This window comes from Cetorhinus maximus, chromosome 22, assembly GCF_964194155.1.
Source record: "Cetorhinus maximus chromosome 22, sCetMax3.hap1.1, whole genome shotgun sequence".
In the NCBI taxonomy this organism is placed as follows: domain Eukaryota; kingdom Metazoa; phylum Chordata; class Chondrichthyes; order Lamniformes; family Cetorhinidae; genus Cetorhinus; species Cetorhinus maximus.
In genome coordinates this window covers 26,785,911-26,810,773 of record NC_135900.1, presented here as the reverse complement: position 1 = coordinate 26,810,773, position 24,863 = coordinate 26,785,911, and the positions used below count along the sequence as shown (strand labels likewise).

The 24,863-nt window shown below is 44.2% G+C and overlaps 1 protein-coding gene across 1 annotated transcript; it reads left to right on the top strand.

The window, feature by feature from the left end:
* The first annotated feature begins 8,844 nt into the window (after positions 1 to 8,844).
* On the top strand, positions 8,845 to 19,850 carry llph (LLP homolog, long-term synaptic facilitation factor). Its single transcript, XM_078567966.1, has 3 exons — positions 8,845 to 9,000; positions 17,676 to 17,885; positions 18,557 to 19,850. Exons 2-3 carry the CDS (start codon positions 17,684 to 17,686, stop codon positions 18,718 to 18,720), a joined length of 366 nt encoding a protein of 121 aa, XP_078424092.1. The 5' UTR covers positions 8,845 to 9,000; positions 17,676 to 17,683; the 3' UTR covers positions 18,721 to 19,850.
* The last annotated feature ends 5,013 nt before the right edge of the window (positions 19,851 to 24,863 follow it).

The window sequence follows — 24,863 nt, the reverse complement described above, 5'->3', positions numbered from 1 at the left end:
CTGGACGAAACCACTGCTGTGAATACAGATGAAGTGGATAAGGTAGATGAGAGATAGAAAGGGTTTTTGTCTGAAGGAACAGTAAGCCCTTTTTCATCAAATAATGCAGCCAAACCCATAACTATATTAAGGGACACAGGAACTATGCAAACTCCTTTGCTGGAGAAGGACCTAGTTTTCCATCCAGAGAGTTCAATGAAAGCTGAAGTATTGGGAAACGGGATAAGTGGAGATTACATCCTGGTTCCATTGTACAAAGTGCAATTGGAGTGTGATTTGTTGTCTGGATCGGTGGTTGTAGGAGAAATTACCTGTGGATGGAGTTGATTTACTCCTGGGGAATGATTTTGCAGGAGTGAAGCTTATAGCTTTGCCCATAATTAAGTCCGAGAGAGGCTAAAGAGATGGAGCAGTTATAAGAACAAGTTCCTGGTATTTTTCCATCATGTGTGGTGATCAGAGCAATGGCTGTCATGGAAAACGGAGTGAACACTCAGACCCAGGAGGTTTGTCTTGGAAGTCTTTATTGAATCATGATATCATGGAGAGCCCAGCAGCATACAACGGAGCTAGCCAGCATTCTGAGGAAGCATCAGAGTACACACATATTTATAGTAAAAGTCATACATATCAAAGAGCTTGAAGGTGATAAGACTGTCTAACCTTCAATAATTAATTACATTGAGAATCATTGTCTTTGGCATGCAATACACAATTAGTCTATTCTAATTTACGACTATAGCGGATATTGGGGGAAGCCCATCTAGTAATAAAAAGTGAGACAGAGAATAGATAACCATGCTTGACCTTATCTTTAGTGCTAGGGGGTGTACACTCTAGAGAACAGATGACCATTGCTTGATCCTGTCTCTTTGTGTTGGGGGCAGACATCCTAGCCTTGTCTCAAAGATTCTAGGAAGCTTGTTTATGATACTCCTTTTCTCCTTTCCTGCTCAATTAGCTGGCAACTGCAGGTGTACCTGCTAGAAGAAAAGAGGGAACTGTGCTGTAGTATTCCACTACGATTTTAACTGTTTAACCCTTAGTTGTCCTGTAGATGTATTTTATTCTTCCACAATCCCTCCTTGTTAATCTTTCAGATTAACACCAATGAGGAATAGTATATTCATCATCATAAGGGGGCTCATAACCATAAAGAAAAGGCCGATCCCTGGCAGGGTAAACTTTTTCTCCCCACCAGTGGGTTTCGCTGGGGCCAGTGCGTATCAATTGAGGGACAACTGGAGCTCCTCCTAATCCAGTAGAGACACTGTTAATAACCTGGGAACAGCAAATCCGCAAAGCAATACATGCACAACACCCTATAACACATGCTACGACCAACCCAATTAAAACGTATAGCAACCAACTTCCCCAACCGGAGAACCAACCTAGTATTACAGACCACCAAGAATCTTTTTTATGAAAATTACTCAAACTTTCCGTTTCAATACATAATACAAGTTAGATCACTTGGTAACAGCTGTTATATTGTTGCCGGACAATGTCTTTTACAACGAGTGGCGTGGACCCAGTCTTCCTTCCCTTTAACCTTCAGGGCCGTTCGAGTTGTTAGCAGCACAAGGTAGGGTCTTTTCCACCCTCTCATGCAATTCAGCTGCTGTTTTGCATAGAGGAAAATTAGTACAAATCCAACATTTAGTCCGATTAACTTGCGAGGCTATGGCCTGCATTCATTGAACCGCAGAATTCGTATTCCATGCCCCCGCAAGGACCACGCAGGACAGGATCCAAATCAGAGTCAGCATTCTGACGGCTCAGTTAAAGTTCTTGCACAAGCCCTTCTGTCCAAGGTCAGCGTCCACTTGATGTGTGATGCGTGGATCCACAACGGCGTCCTTCAACCTTCACGGCCGTATGGGTGGTGAGCAGGACTTCGAAAGGCCTTTTCCATCGAGGTTCCAAACAGTTCTTTCTCCTGAAGGTCTTTACTAGGACTAGGTCCCCGGCCTGGTATTGATGGCAATCTTCAATGGTGGGCTTTTTCTGAGCTTCTACTACCTGTATATGCAAGCTCTTGAGAGAATTAGTGAGCGCTATACAGTATGTAATCATTCCCTCATCCATAGCGTGGATGTCCATTTCCCTAGCAGACAAGGGTGGGGTCACTGGGAGGCGCATAGGACATCCCATTACAACTTCATAAGGAGAGAGGGAGGTGATACAGTTAGGGTGAGAGTGCATAGCCATGAGCGCCAAGGGTAGAGCTTCAGGCCATTTCAAACCAGTTTCTTCACATAATTTAGTTTGTTTTTCAGAATACCATTTTGTCTTTCCACCGCCCCAGTAGACTGGGAGTGGTATGGGCAGGAAAGGTGATGGTTGCATTGTAAGGCCTTCAACAGTTCCTTTATCACTTTAACAGTAAAATGAACAACAATTTTACAACAACAACAGCATCATTTCGTCGGGTGGGATACGCCTCCACCCATTGCGAGAACAAACATACTTGAACTAAAACATAATTATATTCTATACATTTAGGCATTTGTATAAAGTCCATTTGTAGGTGTACAAATGGGCCCCATGGCTGGGGTCCCGTACCAGCAGTCACTGTGGGTGTCATGCCTGGGTTATGTCATTGACATAGGTATGACAGGTATTACTAATACAATGCCTATTAGCATATTACTATTCACTATACATTCAACATTCATTCTACATACACCGTTAAACCCCTGAGCTGGCAACCGGTCAAGTCATGATTCCTGTGTCGTGAGAGATTCAATAGATGCTCACTAGTTACCCATAAAGGGACTACCCCTTCTTTAGTCTGTCTTAAATTTTCTCGGGCTTGTTCCAGTGCCCAAGATCCATAGGTGTTGCATACATAATTTCTGCTCGCTTCGTCTGAAATATTTTTCCCTATTTCCGTTAATTTATTGATAGTCCCCGCATGACTTTCGAGCACGGTAGCCAGGCTTTGGATTAACCAATGATGTCCCTATATTGAATATCGTAGCGGCATCATTTATCAGGCTGGGCTTAATGCGGTTCCCTCCCAAGCCTGATTGCATCTCGCCATTGAACTGAACTGCTTCAGTCATCAACTGGCGTGTCAGAGCCGTATAGAGTGCTTGGGTATGGGTTGAGCAGAACGATTCCGGATATATTCAAGACTACGGGTACCAGCTCATGGTGTACATTATCATACAAAACTTCTGATTAACCAGTACCAAACCATTTGTTGGTCCTGGATGCATAGTCGGACAAAATGGATCAGTCTGTGTGGTTTGAGGGTCTTCAATTATCTCTACTCGGACTGTGAAAGTAGAGGTGGGAGGTGGCTGGGTAGTGGCTCTTTTGGGCAGACCTCCCACGCCCGATCTGAAGCAAACCCTTACTACAATTCGAAAGCACTTGTTCTCCTACTGTTACATTTATCATTCTCCGTTGCGTGCCGCATTCGGCACTGTCCGTGCTGTACCAAAGTTCCTCCTGTGGTGCAGGATGAGCAGTGATGATCCCCGACCTTGTTGCCATTACTGAGAGGCCCACGACCAGGATCGTAGATCTGTGGAGACATTAACATCGGCTCCCATTCTCTGGGTTACCGCTTGGTCAATTGTCATGTATCTTTCTCTTTGGATTTGCCTGTTTCCATATCCTTAATCACCTGTCGGTCTCTGACTTCCTTCCTTAACTCATGCAATTGCCTACTTAATTCTCTTACATTGTCCTGTATTTTTCCTTTCAGTGGCCCTACATCTCCTACTATAATACCTTCAGGTAATTGCATGGCCCTTCCTGTTATCATTTCAAATGGGGTGAACCTGTCGGTACTGCTTGGGGTAGCCCACGGCGCATTAGAATATTGGGCTGTTCCCTGTCTCTTGATTGATGTTTTTTTTTTAAAGTTCAGTTCATCCTTTCCACCATCCCTGGACTCTGGGGGTGGTAAGGAATATGGAATTTCTGTTTAATCTCCATAAGATTACACACTTCTTTAATGTCTCTCCCCGTGAAATGAGTTCCCTGATCTGAATCCATTTGGGTAAACTCCTTCCAGTTTACTCTTTCCTGCTGCTGTCTCATGTCAGGCCTCAATTCCTTAAACAACTCAACAATGCACCTTCTTATCCTATCTTTCAATGGCTCAGTATTTTCACTTCCATTGATGGTTCTCTCTGGGAACCGCTCAACTCTGCCTGTCATCAAGGTGTTAATCCTGTGGTTTTACTTTTTGTAGCTTGCAGGCACATTAATATAGTCAGTAATACATCTATTTAGCCTTTTTCCAGCTTTCCCTTTACCTCTAAGTTTTCTTTCCTGACCATGATCATCCTAAGGTTCTCTGGAGTTCAGTTTCTCTATTGTTTTGATTGTTTAAAATGTTTCCTTACTCTTTAGGCCATATTAACTGTTCCATTTCAACAGGGATCTCTGTCTCTAGATCTTTGCTTATCTCCCCCTATGCGTTTCCAATGCCTCAGTTGATGGCCAGATTATCAAATTAATTTCCATTAAAACAGTTTGTACATTATGTCCTCTTTCCCTGACTCATTCTCCTACTTGCCTCATACCATATTACACTTGCAACTGCTACCATCTTATCTTGTTCAGGTTGTCTGGAGAGACTTTACAATCCAATAAAGTATTCTCATAAGTTTTCAAACAGAAATCAGGTATTGACATGTTTTGCTTCCTTTTCTTCTTCTCAAAGATTTTATTGTCTTAAAAGTAACCCAATAAATTGTGTCTGACCCTTTTCTTTTAGAATTATCCCAGATTCATTAACTCGGCCAAAAATTGGATTTCTGCCAAACTTTGCCAAGATCTTGAGCTTAGCTTCATATTTTGGGAACAGACTTATAAACACAAAAGCTTGCAGCATTTGAATTAGTGCCAATTGTTTTCAGGCCTTTTAAAATGAAAATTGCCTTTTGAGAACTTTATCAAGAACCAAACCTCAAATTTTTAAACTTTGTAAGCACTGTAATTTACACTATCAAAATTAAAACAACCTCTTTTTCATGTGTAATGATTTGTATCCAAGTTATAATTTAAGTATGTTTATCGACACATTCTTTATCTTAGATAGCATCCTAGTGATTCAAAAGTAACCTGTTAAATTACACTGCACTTTACATCTCAAGATTGTCCCAAATTCAAATTCCAGTGCTTTTGGAAAGCAGATTTCCTTTCATATTTAATTCATCTCTTTCATAAGAAACCCCTTTTTATCCATTGGAACTATCTAGACCTTGTGTTTATGTCTTTTGGTTTTCCTAGAATCCTTCTGAATTTCAAGTAATTTCTTTTTCTCAGAATTTTAGAATACGAACTCGTATGTATTAATCCCAATCAGCTTGGAGGCTGATGATGAGGGTTATTCCCTACTAGTCTGCGAGGGGGTGGTACAAGGGTTGGTTCATCTCAAGGATGAGATAAAGGCAAGCCCTGTTTTATCTTTACACTCCCTTCAAATTATGATTTTTGCCAGAAATCTCAACTCAAACCTTATACTCAAGACTTTGGAATATTTGAATAAACTTTTCCTTTAATCTAATATGGGGCTTTCGACTCTAACGTGCTCAACTACACACACAAAAAACAATCCAGGGAATAAAACACATTAAAGCTCACATACAAATGCTTCATTGCACACGAACACATAGATAAAGGTATGTATCGATACTCCTATAATATTGAACTTAACTCTAAACGAATCTTCGAGTAGCAGTGGGGGGAATAAAGGGATCTTGAAGGCTCCACCTATAGGGACCTTCAAACTGATGAAAGCTCACATTTTCTCTGCTGCTGCTTGCAAATTGCTCATTAACCCCCTAGGGGTACCCTTTCTCTCTCTCTCTCTCTCTTCAGCACAAACAGCTCTTGTAACTTAGATCAATTCATTCTTTTTTTTTAAGTTACAGAAAATTCAGTAGCGGACTATCTACCTCCCTTAAAACATATTATAAGCGCTCAAATCTGTCCCGATTAAAAGTTCCAGCTGGTGGGAAGATCTCTCCTTTACTTTGAGTCCATTTAACCCAATCAGAAACATATTGGACAATTTCAGGACCGTAATGGACATACATATAAGCATTTGGGGTTCCCTTCAAAGGGGGAACCTGGGGTTTCTTTGATGTCATATTTCCCATTTTACTTAATAATATACACAAAAGAAAACACAGAAATTACTTACTTTTCACCTCCATGGTACTCGAACCCCTGGGTATACTACTACTACTTTTTTTACCTCCATCCATTTTTCATTCCGTTTTCTTGTCCATCTTCAAAGTTCCTGATTTAAGCTCTGGTTTCGCCGGTTTCGGTTTGTTCTTAGTACTTTGCGAAGCGGGGGGTGTGGCAGAGCCCGTTCTGCTGTTGTGACCTCCCATTTTTCTGAAAAGAAAACACAATTAACAGTGCAGCGCGTTTCCTACCCTATGCGCTCACCGGTGTTTAAGAGTTCCTTAACAAGTCCTCTGATTCTTTGGGTCACTTAAGTCTCTTTGGTCGGTAGCTACCCTTTTACTGGCAGTCCCCCTTTCAGCTGGGATGCTAATTCACTGCAATCCCCCTCTCAGCTAGGATGCAGTTCGTACTCTCCCTAACTTAGGAGAGTTATTCCTCCCTTTCTCCACGAGGGTTCTTTTTTAGAGATCCGACGGCCCAGGATTTCAATCACCTCTCCAACTTAAGAGGCTGCTGGACTTCAGTCGGATCCCATCCTCGTCGCCAATTTGTCGCGGAAAATGGAGTGAACACTCAGACCCAGGAGGTTTGTCTTGGAAGTCTTTATTGAATCATGATATCATGGAGAGCCCAGCAGCATACAACGGAGCTAGCCGGCACTCTGAAGAAGCATCAGATTACACACATATTTATAGTAAAAGTCATACATATCAAAGAGCTTGAAGGTGATAAGACTGTCTAACCTTCAATAATTAATTACATTGAGAATCATTGTCTTTGGCATGCAACACACAATTAGTCTATTCTAATTTACGACTATAGGGGATATTGGGGGAAGCCCATCTAGTAATAAAAAGTGAGACAGAGAATAGATAACCATGCTTGACCTTATCTTTAGTGCTAGGGGGTGTACACTCTAGAGAACAGATGACCATTGCTTGATCCTGTCTCTTTGTGTTGGGGGCAGACATCCTAGCCTTGTCTCAAGGATTCTAGGAAGCTTGTTTATGATACTCCTTTTCTCCTTTCCTGCTCAATTAGCTGGCAACTGCAGGTGTACCTGCTAGAAGAAAAGAGGGAACTGTGCTGTAGTATTCCACTACGATTTTAACTGTTTAACCCTTAGTTGTCCTGTAGATGTATTTTATTCTTCCACAATGGCTAAACACAGTCCATCACCAGAGGTCAAAGTAATACCACGAGCAGATGTTAGTGTAGCCAAATTTTTAAGGGTGAGGATAATTCAAAGGAAGTGTTTGGCATATCTTCATTAATTGAGGCTCAGAAAGCAGATCCAGAGTTAAACAAGTTAGCACAGTCAGCTCAAACTGAAGCTGAGGTGGAAGGAGTTCCGGAGTGATATTACATTAAAAGCAGAGTTCTGATGAAAAAGTGGAAACACCTTCACCAACCTGGGGATGAGGAATGGATGGTTGTTCATCAGATAGTGGTACTGTCCAAGTATCATAAGGAGATATTGTGAGTAGCACATGAAATTCCTATGGCAGGACATGTAGGAATATGGAAAACCCAAGCATCGATAAACAGGCATTTTACTTGGCCAAGACCTCATAAGGACATAGTGCAATTTTGTAAAATGTGTCATACATGTCATGTAGTAGGTAAACCTCAATATGTAATCAAACCAGCACCTTTAATACCCATACCAGTTTTTGAAGAACCATTTAGTCGGGTATCAGTAGATTGTGTAGGACCATTACCCAAAATGAATGCAGGACATCAGTATATCCTTACAATCATGGATATGACAACCTGATTTCCAGAAGCTATTCCTTTAAGGGCAATTACAGCTAAGGTGGTAATAGAAAAGTTAACTCAGTTTTTCACTCGTTATGGCCTACCAATTGAATTACAATCTGATCAAGGTTTTAACTTCATGTCTAACTCATTCATTCCTAGCAGAATCTCTTAGTTCTATCTATGTTGTTGGTACCTACAGGGCCATGACAACTTATTCTTTCCCATCCCACTTCAAGTTCCTTTCCAGCCCCAAAGAAGATGACCTTAACCTTGCCACTGGGCAGGTCTACGGGTCTCAGGCTCTTTGCCGCAGAGAACTATAACCATCCTCCTGAACTATACTGTCCCCTACTACTATACCATTCATTTTTACTCCTCCAGCTTGAATGGCAACCTGCACTATGGTGCTGTGATCAATTTGTTCATCCTCCCTTGCAGTCCCTGCTCTTGTCCTCATAGGTTGCCAGAATCTCGTAGCTGCTTGAGAAGAGCAAGGACTGAGTCTCCTCCAGTGCTACCTTCTAGGTCCACATACCTGCCTCAGTCCTAGTCACACCCTCCTGACCTGACCACCGACCTAATATGAAATACTTAACCTAACCTAAGGGGTGCGACTGTCACCTTCTGTTGCTACTGTGTTTAATTTGACTTCATTTCCGCATCTTGTCAACACCAATTCGAAAAGAAAAGTGATTATAATATTTGTAAGCATTTGAATACAACTTCAAAAGGAATCATCACTACTTTAACTCTGGGCAATTTAGAAAAAAGGAATCTGTGCTGATTTAGTCTGGCTATATTTGCTATCTACAATAAATACCTAAACATAGAAATACCTAAGAATAACAATATAATGCATATTGATTATTTAATATAACGTGGCAGTAATTTTTCTTCTGGGATGATGGAATTCAAGCAGTGATCAAGACTTTGTCAATGGGCTGTTGCTGATGCCCTTACTCCTGCGAAGGGAGGAGGACTGCTGCGCCTGCTGTGGTCCTCCGAGATCCCACAATGCTCTGGTGTTCTCACGTGTTGTGATCGGGGTTGGTGGAGCTGGTGCTCGGTGAGACTGATGTAAGTGAATATTTTATCCTTCATTTCACCTTTAGCAGGGAGGCTATTAGCTGTGAGGTTGCAAGTGAATCGTGAAAGTATTGAAGCCCGGTTTGATTAATTCCTGCCGTCAGAGAAATGTCCGCACCGCACAGGCCCCGCGCCCGAGAACTCTGCTCGCACCCGGCCAAATATAATCAATGTGATTTCCAACCGGGTCTGTTCTCATTGTCACCCTGAAAAGTAAAGAGAACTCTACGTGTTGACCTTGATGGTAAATCTCTTCCCCACACACTGGGCCGGTCCATACTCCCGTACCTCCTGCCCCACACACTGGGCTGGTCCATACTCCCACACACACTGGGCCGGTCCATACTCCCACACACCCTGCCCCACACACCGGGCCGGTCCATATTCCCACACACACTGGGCCGGTCCATACTCCCACACACCCTGCCCCACACACTGCGCCGGTCCATACTCCCACACACCCTGCCCCACGCACTGGGCTGGTCCATATTCCCACACACTGGGCCAGTCCATACTCCCACACACCCTGCCCCACACACTGGGCCCGTCCATACTCCCGTACACCCTGCCCCACACACTGCGCCGGTCCATACTCCCACACACCCTGCCCCACGCACTGGGCCGGTCCATATTCCCACACACTGGGCCGGTCCATACTCCCACACACCCTGCCCCACGCACTGGGCCGGTCCATATTCCCACACACACTGGGCCGGTCCATATTCCCACACACCCTGCCCCACACACTGGGCCGGTCCATACTCCCACACACCCTGCCCCACACACTGGGCCGGTCCGTACTCCCACACACCCTGCCCCACACACTGGGCCGGTCCATACTCCCACACACCCTGCCCCACACACTGGGCCGGTCCATACTCCCACACACCCTGCCCCACACACTGGGCCGGTCCATACTCCCACACACCCTGCCCCACACACTCTTCCCCACACACTGGGCCGATCCATACTCCCGCACACCCTGCCCCACACACTGGGCTGGTTCATATTCCCACACCCTGCCCCACAAGCTGGGCCGGTCCATACTCCCACACACCCTGCCCCACACACTCTTCCCCACACACTGGGCCGGTCCATACTCCCGCACACCCTGCCCCACGCACTGGGCCGGTCCATATTCCCACACACCCTGCCCCACACACTGGGCTGGTTCATATTCCCACACACCCTGCCCCACAAGCTGGGCCGGTCCATACTCCCGCACACCCTGCCCCACGCACTGGGCCGGTCCATACTCCCACACACCGGGCCGGCCCATACTCCCACACACCCTGCCCCACACACTGGGCCGGTCCATACTCCCACACACCCTGCCCCACACACTGGGCTGGTCCATGTTCCCACACACCCTGCCCCATACACTGGGCCGGTCCATACTCTCACACACCGGGCCAGCCCATACTCCCACACACCCTGCCCCACACACTGGGCTGGTCCATGTTCCCACACACCCTGCCCCACACACCAGGCCGGTCCATACTCTCACACACCGGGCCAGCCCATACTCGCACACACCCTGCCCCACACACTGGGCTGGTGCATGTTCCCACACACCCTGCCCCACACACTGGGCCGGTCCATACTCTCACACACCGGGCCAGCCCATACTCCCACTCACCCTGCCCCACACACTGGGCTGGTCCATATTCCCACACACCCTGCCCCACACACTGGGCCAGTCCATACTCTCACACACTGGGCCGGCCCATACTCCCACACACCCTGCCCCACACACATCCTGCCCCACGCACTGGGCTGGTCCATATTCCCACACACCCTGCCCCACGCACTGGGCTGGTCCATATTCCCACACACCCTGCCCCGCACACACCCTGCCCCGCACACACCCTGCCCCGCACACACCCTGCCCCGCACACACCCTGCCCTGCACACACCCTGCCGGTCCATACCCCCATACGCACTGTCCGCCCCACACATTAGGCTGGTCCATACTCCCAATAGCACTGCGCGCCCCACACATTAGGCTGGTCCATACTCCCAATAGCACTGCGCGCCCCACACATTAGGCTGGTCCATATTCCCACACACTGCCCCAGACACCTGTGGTCCATACTCCTGGGCACTGTCTCTCACACACTGCTGGTCTAAACCTCCAGACAGTGCCCCACTCACTGGTGCAATCCATACTCTGAGGCAATGCCTCCTCACACAAAAGGCAAGTCCATTCCAGACACTGCACCACACCTTGGGCCAGTCCATATTCCTGGACACTGCCTTACACACAAGGCCAGTCCATACTCCCAGACACTGACCCACACACTGGGAGTTACCATTGACCAGTAACTGAACTGGACCAGCCATACAAATACTGTGGCTACAAGAGCAGGTCAGGGAATTCTGAGGTGAGGAACTTGCCTCCTGACTCCCCAAAGCCTGTCCACCATCTTCAAGGTACTAGTCAGGAGTGTATTGGAATACTCTCCACTTGTCTGGATGAATGCAGCTCTAACAACCCTCATGAAGCTTGACACCATTCAGCACAAAGGCTGCTTGATTGGCACCCCATCCACATCTTAAACGTTCATTCATTCCATCACTGATGCACAGTGGCAGCAGTGAATACCATCTACAAGATGCACTGCAGCCCCTTGACAGCACCTTCCATACCACCTAGAGGGGCAAGGGCAGCAGATGCATGGGAACACCGGCACCTTCAGGTTCCTCTGCAAGCCCCACACCATCCTGACTAGAAACTATATCACCGTCACTGGCTCAAAATCCTGGAACTCTGTTCCTAACAGCACTGTGGGTGTGCTTACAGTGCATGGACTGCAGTGGTTCAAGAAGATGGCTCACCACCAGCTTCTCAAGAGCAATTAGGGATGGGCAATAAATCCAAAACAAAAACAGAATTACCTGGAAAAACTCAGCAGGTCTGGCAGCATCGGTGGAGAAGAAATCAGTTAACGTTTCGAGCATCCGCAGTAGCTTTTAGCTTTTTGTTTTTATCTCTGTGTTTAATTGACTGCCACCTCTCTTCAAGAAATGCCCTCTCTGAAGAAGTATTGTTCTGTTCTCCGACAGGATTTCCGCCTGTCTCTTGTGCCCTGCTCACCTTCATTGCTTTCCATTTCTCTCCTGGTGTTTGACAAGGTGTTTACTAAAACCCGCTTTCACAGCCATATCTCCTTTCTCAGTGACTGTCTCTGTCTCCGACTCATCCCACGTGGATTTCAACTGAAATTCCATCCCTCTTGTTTCGAACCCACCCATGATTACAGGTATCTCCGGGACATAAAACGTTTCTCGGACTGCTGTTCCCATCGCATTCTGAGATCCACACTCAGTGTCATGCGCCGCCATATGAACACACTCGACCTCTCCCTCCAGCAGCACCGCCGCACCCTTTTTCAAAGCTGCGCGTGCCCCCAGTTTCATTTTATTCTTCGCCTCATCCGTCGCCTCAACAAGAAACTTTTTCTCTTTCAAGTGCTAAGGAACGCAAGCTCCAACAACTCATTGACACCAACACCCATCTGGGACCCTCCACCCCTGCTTGTCCCTCCGTCCCCACCCCATCTTCCAATCCCAGCCTCAGCCGTGTATTCACTATACCCCCTGACCTTCCCCTCTCCGATGCTGAACGTTCAGTGCTCAGCAAAGGACTTAGCTTCATACCCTTAGGCCTTCATCTCAATGAATTTCGGGCTCGGCATGATGCTGAACTCTTCTTCCGCCGTCTTCGTCTCCGTGCTCACTTCTTTGGGCAGGAGTCCTCTCCCCGTTCAACGGATCCTTTTACCCACCTCCAATATTCTTCCTCCAGCTAGACCCCTCCCTCTGGATTCTTACCTTCTCTTGATCTTTTCATTGAGAACTGTCGGCGTGACATTAGCCGTCTCAATTTCTCTGCTCCTCTCACCCATTCTAATCTGTCTCTCTCTGAACTTACTGCACTCCGTTCTCTCAGGTCCAACCCCAACATTGTCATCAAACCCGCTGACAAGGGTGGTACTGTTGTTGTCTGGCGCATTGACCTCTACCTCGCGGAGGCTGAGCGTCAACTCGCAGACACTTCCTCCTACCTCTCCCTGGACCATGACCCCACCACAGAACATCAAGCCATTGTTTCCAGGACTGTCACTGACCTCATCTCCTCTGGAGATCTTCCTCCCACAGCTTCCAACTTGATAGTCGCCCAACCTCGGACGGCCCGCTTCTACCTCCTACCCAAAATCCACAAACAGAACTGTCCTGGCAGACCGATCGTGTCAGCCTGTTCCTGCCCCACGGAACTCATTTCTCGTTATCTTGACTCCCTTCTCTCTCCCCTTGTCCAGTCCCTTCCCACCTACATCCGTGATTCCTCTGATACCTTACGTCACATTAACAATTTCCAGTTCCCTGGCCCCAACCGCTTCCTCTTCACCATGGATGTCCAATCCCTCTACAGCTCCATCCCCCACCAGGATGGTGTGAGGGCCCTTAGCTTCTTCCTTGAACAGAGGCCCGAACAATCCCCATCCACCACTACTCTCCTCCGTCTGGCTGAACTTGTTCTCACACTGAACAATTTCTCCTTTAACTCCTCTCACTTCCTCCAAATAAAAGGTGTGGCTATGGGTACCCGCATGGGCCCCAGCTATGCCTGTCTCTTTATGGGGTATGTGGAACATTCCTTGTTCCAGTCCTACTCCAACCCCCTCCCACAACTCTTTCTCCGGTACATCGATGATTACTTCGGTGCTGCTTCATGGTCTCGTCGGGACCTGGAAAAATTTATTAATTTTGCTTCCAATCTCCACCCCTCCATCATTTTCACATGGTCCATCTCTGACACTTCTCTTCCCTTCCTTGACCTCTCTGTCTCAATTTCTGACGATAGACTGTCCACCAATATCCATTACAAGCCTACCGACTCCCACAGCTACCTCGACTACAGTTCCTCACACCCCGCTTCCTGTAAGGACTCCATCCCATTCTCTCAGTTCCTTCGCCTCCGTCGCATCTGTTCTGATGACGCTACCTTCAAAAACAGCTCCTCTGACATGTCCTCCTTCTTCCTTAACCGAGGTTTTCCACCCACGGTTGTTGACAGGGCCCTCAACCGTGTCCGGCCCATATCCCGCGCATCCGCCCTCACGCCTTCTCCTCCTTCCCAGAAACATGATAGGGTCCCCCTTGTCCTCACTTATCACCCCACCAGCCTCTGCATTCAAAGGATCATCCTCCGCCATTTCCGCCAACTCCAGCATGATGCCACCACCAAACACATCTTCCCTTCACCACCCCTGGTGGCATTCCGTAGGGATCGTTCCCTCCGGGACACCCTGGTCCACTCCTCCATCACCCCCTACTCCTCAACCCCCACCTATGGCACCTCCCCATGCCCACGCAGAAGATGCAACACCTGCCCCTTCACTTCCTCTCTCCTCACCGTCCAAGGGCCCAAACACTCCTTTCAAGTGAAGCAGCATTTCACTTGCATTTCCCCTAACTTAGTCTACTGCATTCGTTGCTCCCAATGCGGTCTCCTCTACATTGGAGAGACCAAACGCAAACTGGGCGACCGCTTTGCAGAACATCTGCGGTCTGTCCGCAAGAAAGACCCAAACCTCCCTGTCGCTTGCCATTTTAACACTCCACCCTGTTCTCTTGCCCACATGTCTGTCCTTGGCTTGCTGCATTGTTCCAGTGAAGCCCAACGCAAACTGGAGGAACAGCACCTCATCTTCCGACTAGGCACTTTACAGCCTTCCAGGCTGAATATTGAATTCAACAACTTTAGATCTTAAACTCCCCCTCCCCCCATCCCCACCCCATTTCTTCCCCCTCCATTTTGTTTTTTTTCAATAATTTATATAGATTCTTCTTTCCCCACCTATTTCCATTATTTTTAAATCTACAACTAATACCTTGTTAGTCTTTCCACCCCACCCCCACTAGAGCTGTACCTTGAGTATCCTGCCATCCATTCTTAATTAGCACTTTTCTTAGATAATATCACCACCTTCAACACCTCTTTGATCCTTTTGTCTGTGACATCTTTTGATTATCTTCTCCTATCACTGCTTGCTTATCCCCACAATCACCCCACCCTCAACTTCTCTCTCCCCCCGCCCCCCCACCTTAGACCAGCTTATATTTCACCTTTCTCCTAACTATACTCAGTTCTGCCGAAGGGTCATGAGGACTCGAAACGTTAACTGATTTCTTCTCCACCGATGCTGCCAGACCTGCTGAGTTTTTCCAGGTAATTCTGTTTTTGTTATGGGCAATAAATGCTGGCCTAGCCAGTGATGCCCACATCCTGTGAAAGAATAAGTTTTTTAAAAAACTTACCTAACTTAGGAACAGTGTGATCGATTGCAATTGGTGGGGTGTCACTCAAGCGGCCTGCTTTGTGCTGAATGGTGTCAAGCTTCATATAATGTTGTTGGAGCTGCATTCATCCAGACAAGTGGAGAGTATTCCAATACATCAATGTGATCTTAACTAAGACCAGCAACTAGACCAGGCAGTGAATCTAGTCTGGGATCATCTTATTCAGAAGTGATCAACTGTTCATTAGATCACTTTGCTGGATCATCCACAAAGGAAACAGAAATTTGAGTGAAATAAGACAATTTCAACAAAGAAATTGACTAGAAAATCACAAAACTGAGACAAGCAAAATATCAAGGAGAAACAGATACGGCAATGTGAACTGAGCAGTAAATGGGCAAAAGACAATGTCAGGAAAGAAGACAGTGTGTGGTTGGACATCATTTGTACTTGCGCCTAGGGTCTTGTTTTTTTTCCCTTGTGCCTGTATAAAATGCCGAGTGTACACATTGCCTGACTGGTAAATTGATAGCTAACGTTGCATTTTTTCCTGCCAGAGAAAGTGCTACTTAGTTCCTCAAGGGCATCTATTGTCAAAGTTCTGGTACAGCAACACTACAATATTAAGTAGACCCTTGTAAGTCATCCAAGGAACTCAGTCACTTGATGAGCTTAGCTTGTGAAATAATACACCCATAGCAAAGCCATTCGAAATAACATTTAAAGTGAAAGGAATAATAAAAATAAAGTGCAAGATTAAGGAACTTTAATCGTGTGATGCGGCATCACAGTTACTTTTTGTGCGAGTGTCTTTTTTTAATATTAAAGTTGCTTTCTGCTGTTTTCCATGTAGTTTCTGCCTATCCAATATTAGAAATTAAAATTAATAGCCAAGAATATGGAACTCGTATTTTGAAGTAAAGATATTAGATTTTTAAAAAACTTTCACAAATTGGATTGTGCACAGTAGTTTTGTTAAATCCTAGAATTGTTGGCTAGGCAGCACTCTGAATGTGTTTATCTAGTGTGCTCCGACAAGGATCTTTCATGATCTGTGGTGGATTTAACTATGATAGCTGGAGCATTATTACAATTGTTCTCAGTGTGCTATTTTTTTAGTAGACAGGGAATTGGCTAAGGCTTCAGATGTCTTTGCTGGAGAAACACCTGTATGAACATTGGGTGAAGCAGGATTGGCTTGACTGTGTTGCGTGCTGGTAGTCACCATCAAAGCTCATACATTAATAAGGGTAATTTGGCAAGATACTGAAGATTGGCAAAATACTGAAGTCCATGTAGCTATGCTCCAAGTCAAGAACTTTAAGAAAGGATTGGAGCAGAGAAAATTGAAAAATGAAAAGCTTGTTACTTGATTAAATTTTATTTGGTTTTATTAAACCACTGGTATGATGTAATTAATCAAAATGAGTAATATCAATACCAGCTTGCATTAATATTGAGAAATGTTCCAAAAGTCTTCACAAAAATGTAATCAGACAAAAATTGTAGAATATTAAAATGCTTTTAATGTTCTTCTTTCCTTTCTTGAAGAGGTGGACTTGTGCTAACGTTGCATATGATTCCAAACCACCTTTCAAGAGACTCTGTCAAATGGCTGTTCTTAACCAAGAGAGTTTGCATTGAACTTGGAGACAGTGAACCCAAACCTGGGGGGTGTGGGGGTTGGGGGGGTGGTGGGGGTGTGGGCGTTGGGGGGGTGGTGGGGTGGTGGGTGTGGGTGGGGGATGTGTGTTGGTGGGGGTGGGGGTGGGGGGGTGGGTGTGTTGGTGGGGGGGGTGGGTGTGTTGGTGGGGGGGGTGGGGGGGTTGGTTGGGTTGGTGGGGGGGGTGGGTGGGTTGGTGGGGGTGGGTGGGGGGTGTGTGTTGGTGGGGGTGGGTGGGGGGTGTGTGTCGGTGGGGTGGAGGGGGTGGGTTGGTGGGGGGTGGGGTGGGTTGGGGGGCGTGGAGGGGGTGGGTTGGTGTTGGCGGGGTGGGGTGTGTTGGTGGGGTGGGGTGGGTTGGTGGGGGGGTGGTGGGTTGGTGGGGTGGGGGGGGTGGGTTGGTGGGGGGGGTGGTGGGGTGGGGGGGGGGGGAGTTGGTGGGGTGGGCGGGGTGGGTTAGTTGTGGGGGAAACGACTGTCACTGGATAACAATCAGGCACAGGAACCCGAATTTGGTTTCTCTTTTCTCTCTCCTTGCCCAAGGATCAAATCTGGAACTTGGTATAGCTCAATAATCAATGTTGTGTTACATTTACCTATTATGCCATTGAGGGGAACAAACTGTTTCTCTTTACAATTGACCTACAAGCTTTATATTTAAATCAGGGTTCACACAATTTGATTTTTTTCTAAAATGTAGAAAGAAGAATGGCAAAAAGCTTAAGAAGTAAGTGGAAGCGGAAGATGCGGGCAGAAAAGAGGAAAAAAAATGCACCAAAGGAGCTTGCGCGGCTGAAAAGTATACTAGGAGCAGATGGCAGTGGTGACATTAGTATGAACGATGTTAAAGAAGTTGCAACTGTGGTCTCATGTGAAAAACTCAAACAGAACCCAGCCACAGGAGATAATGGTAATTATTTTTCATTATTGAGAAACTATTAGGCAATGCCCATAATATAAGATGCACCCAAGTTCAAAGATAAGATGCATCAAAGAAGTTTGATTAAAACAGTGCCCACACTGGGTATTAAAGGTCTGAACATTTTAGGAGGCGAGAAAAGACTGAGGTAGGAGTTTGAGATTACATGAGTTAATGAGTTAGAATAGGAATATAAATGTAAATTTATAAATTGAGAGTTTTGAATCTGCAAGTTAACTTAGTTTCCTTTTTCTGAAAATTTGTCACTAGCACTGTTTAATCCTTTATGTCTCACCTGAATAGCCATTGTTGGCTGTTATACCTTGATGGCATTACAACCAAACCCACTGCTGTCCTCTGCTTATGCCTATACCCACACATTTGCTGCAGGGGTCAATGGTTCACTGTGGAAACCTTTTACTTTGTACCTAAGGGTGCTGAGTTCAATTGTAATGTTATAGCATCGTCCTATCTGAGATTGGCTAACATGGATTAATTCTGGATTCCGCCTAGTTTGTACAGAGTAGATACTTGCACTTGATTCATTGGCATTGTTGTATTATATTTTTAATAAGGTACTACTTGTCAGGACTTGAATGTTGGTAATTTGAGAATTAATTTGAATGTTTTCTAACTATGTAAACAAAACTTATCCTTCACAGGTGGTGCATCTACTATGGATATAGATAAGAAAAGAAACAACAAGACTCTTTTGGATGAACATGGACAGTATCCACTATGGATGCATCCTAGGCAAAGAAAGAAGCTCAAGCGGAAACTGAAAATGAAGGGGAAATCAAAACCTCCAAAGGGGCTAGCTTGGTAGACTTGTAATAAAAGATAATATACAAGGACTCAATCACAGATATGTTTATTAAGAGTCTCTGGAAAAAAAAAATCAAATTTGGAAAAATAGTGGATACTCCAAATATTTTAGGCATGCTGACCGAGGGAGTATTACAGTACAATGCTTTTAGAAATGTATACTACAACACTTCTAGTATGATATGCTGTATCTTTGTGAAGACTCTTGAGCTGCAACCTGTTTAGAATAAGAGGTTACCGTCAGCATTAAAATGACATAGTTTACACAGCAAGTTTAGCATCAGCTGATGCTTCAATTGTAATGTAAATACAGCACAAAACGTTACACTGAACATAAGTAGGATTCTGCCAAGTAATTTAATCAATTAATTTAATTGAAGTTTGTTGCTGTCAGATAATCTAAAGATTCCTTTTAATAATTCAGCCTGTATGAAAACAAAAAGTTGATTGCCTTACATTTGGTCTGAAATTTCAGATCTTGCTCTACTGCAGGCTACTATTAGGGTTTCAGCAACAAGTTAAATCCTGGAATGCATGCATGAAAACTACATATATTTTCTGGAAATTAGGAAACATTGCTCAAAAGATAGGCTGGATTCTGAGTCATTCGAATTTTACTTCAAAGCGTGCAAAATTGAGATGTAGCTAGAAACAGTTCCTTGAGTATTTTTAATTTTTCCATTAACGAAGATCTATTTTGTTTACATCTTATTAGAAGACACAAGGGATTGATATAACTGCTTATGTAGGTGGGGGAAATATCCTGAGACGATCAAGCAATGAAATATCTAAACTTCATTTACAGAAATCCAGGTAGCTTTGAAAAAGCTGTTTATATTTCTATTTTCAATTTGTTAGTATTATAGTGTTAAATTTAATCTACAGTTTAGGTACCACAAAGCTGTGACTTTTAATTCTATGACTGATGGTGAGGTTCCCTCACTAATGTTATTTGTATGTCTCCTCAACACAGCATTTTTTTGAATAACAAATATATAGTACTTAGCAATGTGCCTAAAAATACAAACTTGCCACGAACATTTGTGGGTTTAAATTCCATTGTGAAATTCTTTCCAAGCTACTGTTTGCAAAAATAAAAGCCAGCAATAAACTCATTGCAAAATTATAGAACGTAGTCATGTAATTTCTGCCATCTGAAACATTTAACAATGAGTGGAACTGCCAAATAGAATGAATGCTCAGACATGAAATGGCTTTAGGGTCTTGAGATTGTGTCACCAATTTTGTTAATGAACTCTGAAGTGTGTGTGATAGCTGAGTACAAAACATACAAAACAAACTCCATTGTGGATTCCCTATGCCATGCCATTTCAGACATGCATGTGTTTTCTTATTGATAAAATGGAGCCATGTCTCAATGCTGATTCAGTCTGGCAGTGGAGTTTCTAACTCATATTGGTTGATTCCTGGTTTTTGACACACATCAGCTGCAATATCCAGGTGTGTTGTGGCCATTCCTAGTGCTTGTTGAATTCCCCTCTCCCCTTCTTACCCATTGCTGCTAATGCTTGGGGTGTTATCCTGTCTATTCTACTCTCTGCTTCCCCTTTGATTGTTCTGAATGCAGGAGTGATGGGAATTGGGTTAGGGTCAATCATAGATACAAGGTTGAAGGGAGTTTGGAGGCAGGGATGAGTGAAAGTCTATTTGTATTGTTAGGCTGTGGGCTGCAAGTTTTTGCTGAAACTGCTTGATTTTGATATTTCGTTTTATCAAAATCTTATCCCGCTGACCCTTGATTTAGTCCTGCCCCAGCTATTGTTTTTAAATTCTTCCTGGTGTTCTGAAATTTTTGTTCCATAAGTTTATATTTTTAGACCCAGAGTTTATTTTTATTTTCATTGCCTGTGATTGCTTTTTATTGCCTGCCTCTGTGATGTTTTTGCTGCCTATTTTGGTTCTCTTGGCTCCTTGTGCTTGTATTTCTTTTAGTGGTACTTCTGTTTCTTTCAGCCTTAACTTCCTTTGTGCACTTTTCATTCCCTCTCACAGTGTGCTTTTTTAAATAGATTTGTACTGTTTTTATTATGTCCCACTCCTGGTGTTTTTGTTTCTTTTAGTTTGACTCCTTGTCTTTATATTTCCTTTAATCCTGCTCCCAGTATTTATTTCTTTTCATCCCACTCTGCCATAGTGTTTTTCTTTTAACCTCCCTCTTCCAGTATTTGTTTTTTTTTAAATAAAACTTTGCTTTTTTATTAGTCCTGCTCCTGGAGTTTGTTTTTTCCCCATCTCAAAATCTCCAAACCCAAGAATTTCCTTCCTAATTTGGGATTTTGTTTTTGAACTTACCTCTCTACCTGTTCAATCACCATTTTCAAAATCATAACTACCTTAACTCCTTCCCATCCTTACTTCATTCCACCAATCTTCCCATGTTCACTGCCACCAAACTCTACAACCATTAACTTTTCTCCTTTCTCATATCTTGCAGTCACAGAAGTTAATGACTTATGAGTTAACAAACACATTGATAAAGCACTTTGTGCACTAAGAAAGGAACTGGCTTAACATGGAAAAAATGGGTGACAGCTCAAAGGGCCATAGTAGGTCACAGGAGGTGATGATAGATGGGGCTCTCATTGGTCCAAAAGCAGCCAAAGGCAGTTAAGCCCAGTTTGCGTATTCCCTCCTCTGCTTTCAGACTCCTTGAAGACATTGCTAGGCTGTCAGATGCAAAAAATCTGTATTCCCATCCCAATTTCAAAGCTACCCTGATGCTGATACACATAGCAATTGCAATTGGCCATTCAATTAGAAAATTTAAAAATATTTTGTCAGTCTAAAGCAACAATTTCTAAATTTCCTTACCTATTTCCTTTAAAGTTTTAGGTTGGAAATGGTCAGATCCTGGGGATTTGTCAGTCCTCAGTGTCATTTTTTTATAATATTGTTTTCTTGCTTATATTAACTTTAGTACCTTCCATTCCTTGATTCATTATTAACTTCCCTGGAATCCACTTATATTATTCCCTTCCTCTACTGTCAAGATCGACACAAAGTCTGAACAAGTCTGCCATTTCCTTATTTTCATTTCCCGTATTACCCACAACTGTTTTTGAAGGGTCTACATTACCTTCGACTGCCACTTATAATATAACAAAAAACATTTAGTTAATCTTGCTATTCCTTGCAAGATTCTTTTGGTATTCCTTTATTTGCAGCTGTTACTAATATTTTTGTCTTCCTGTGCTTTTCTGTTGTATTCTCCTGGAAATACACTATATGTTTTTTCCTTCAGTTTTATGTTAGCTATTGCATCTTTAGTGGAGCATAGCTGTTTTATCAGTATAAATGAATGCTAAGGATGATAATATTTGGTATTATGCCACCCTTATAAAAATTGCTGACTTACTACAAGCAATGCCACAGGCTATTAGCTAGTAATGTTTTAAAAGTTTTGCATCTTGTACATATCACATTTTACACTGTGATGCTACATTTGTCACAGTAATGTTTTTGATTGATTTTACTTGCCTTTAATTGCATTCTCTATACTTAGTTTCTGAGGTCGGTTGTCATATTTACTAACTCTGCATTCCTTTTATCTCCAGCCTAGGTTATACTGTGGGAAGCAACTTCAGGGTGTTACAATCACATTTTATAACCAGTTTTTGCCTTTGCACTCTGCTGGTTTCTGTGACACTGCCATTCAGCAGCCTCCCAACCCTGCAACTGGGCCTTTCCCTGCTGAGCCTCACCCATCGCGGCTTAGCTTATGAGAAAAAAGGCTTAGCTTAGGAGAAAAAAGGAGGGCAAAAGATAGACGTAAAGGAAAGTGGAGGGTAGTGGGAGCAAAAATTAGGGAAGAATGAGGAGGAGGGAAAGAAGAAAAACATGCTGAGAGAAGGGGATGAGATGAAGGCAATGGTGCTCAAGCAGGATGATGCCTATAAGACATAATTCTCCTGCACATTGTCCTACAAAGAAAAACTTCCAAAGTCCTCCCACTCCCATGGTCTCCCCCTCACTTCTCATATATCGTCTCTGAACTAATACTTCTTCCATCATCATTATCCTCCTTCCCTACCCTGGTGCCAGGTGCATCAATGAACAGCATAGGTGGTGCAAGAGGTAGGTCATAGGGGAGAGAAGGCGGATGGGTATATCTGACAGAGTGAAAGTCATCAGGCATCTGTCAGCTGCAGGCTGCATGGTGATACTGGTGGTTGGGTAGATAAATGAGAGCAACGAGGGCACAGTGATTTTTACCCAGATCTCCTGTGTATTCACCAATGTCTTCACTATCATTCATCATCAATATCTCTATGTACAGATTCTTTCTGATTCTTCCTCCTCCAATGTTTTATCCTGTCCTGCCACTCAATCCAATTTCCCCAACCTCCCCACTACATTTGTCTCACCTTAAATTTTACACATATTTAATTTCCATTCCATTCCATTTAAATACTCTGAGGCTGATTTTATGATTTAGCTTCAAGCAACAGGATCATTGAATGGAATATCCGATTGTTCACCCAGTTTTTGGGGGAGAGATGAAGCAAATGCACTAATCTTTACACCTATTTTGATTAGTGCTCCTGTTGGTGATGGTGGTGCCAAACCACAAAACCTGCCCCTATGCTCCCTCTTCCTGCCTCATGACATAACCAATGTTAGACTGCAACATAAACAGATTCACATTTTCTTTATTTAACTACATACAAAATACTCTATATACATTAAATTAAATACAAAGATCATACAAAGTTTTATTCTACTTAGATTATCAATTTATCATGTACTATAGAAATCTTATGTCTGCTTGCAGTACTGGCCTGAAGCCCAGAATTCACAAAGCACCCTTTGATTGACCTTAGTGTTTCAGAAGTAATTTCAATTACTTGCGTTTATCTATTTACAGCAGTGGCTATTAAGGCAGAAGCCAACCTAGGAACTAAATATCCTAATTGAGCTGAACCTGCCTAAGAACAACATCACAAGAGATCAACGTTATATACAGTATAAAACAAATGAGTGTTTGGCTCCTAAGTGGGTAAATATGCTGTGTGATGTGGAATTGAGCCATGCAGTTTCGAGAGATCCCAAGTTAAATCCATGATTTTGTTGTGCTATCTAATTTATGGCTATTGAATGAGTACGCATGGGAATGGGCAACTTTATAAGTTGACATGTTAGCATTTCTACTTTGGGTGGGAGGTGGGGTTCCCCTTTTTTATTGCCATAACTTCATTGGAAGACACAACACTGGGAAACCAATGTAAATGGCTACCAGACCTGGAAAACCACGTGGAATTTTAAGGCCAAAAAAGCTTGAGTTTCGGTGTCACCCTTTGTCAGCAATCGGCTAGAAGTTTTGTTTGTGATATTGACTCATCCCCTTGTCTGCCTTGAAGCTGCTTAATTATAAAAAAATTAAACCAGTCAAATTGGAATAGATTTATTCTAGGTCACTTCTGCCTACCATGGTGCTGCCAGGGGCAATTATGATAAATGAGCCAGTTTTGTTCTGCCAATGTAGAGCTGCCAGTTGGGTTATTGTGGTGCAGGTAAGAGTTTTCAATTCACTAATTAACAGGATGTATCTAGGCTAACAGTGCAGGCTGAATCTGTAAGCTTGTACTGAAGTCTATCAATATTTTAATTTCACACTAATCCTTGCAGGAAAAGGTTTTGGCATAATTGCATTAAACTCCAAAATGATGTAAAAAAGATCAAAAAAAGGTAAAAAAAAATCAATATATTGGGTGGGCCTACAATTGCATCTTCAGGACGTAAGTCATCCCACTGCATAACTTATCAATCCTGCCATTCAGAGCTGGCTCTTCAGTCCATGAGTGGGGATTTGAACACTCCATCTTCTGTGTTAGTAGCAGGAATGCTGCCACTAAAGCTTTTCTCATTGCATCCTGATTGAGCAGTGGAGCCAACAACAAAAAACGCCCGCAGTGGTTTTCCCCACTCGCTCCTGATCTTGTGCATTGCTCAATGGCTGGTGATGGTCATGTTCTCTACAGCAGTCGCTGGCAGGAGGGGAGCAGCGCGCGTTCTGGTCCCTCGCCCTCGCTTCTCCCTGGCCCAGGAGCCACGTGCGCGAGCTCGGCGGGAACGGCTCTGCCGGCGCGCGCACCGCGGCATGTCCGGCCGGGCATGCGCACTAGG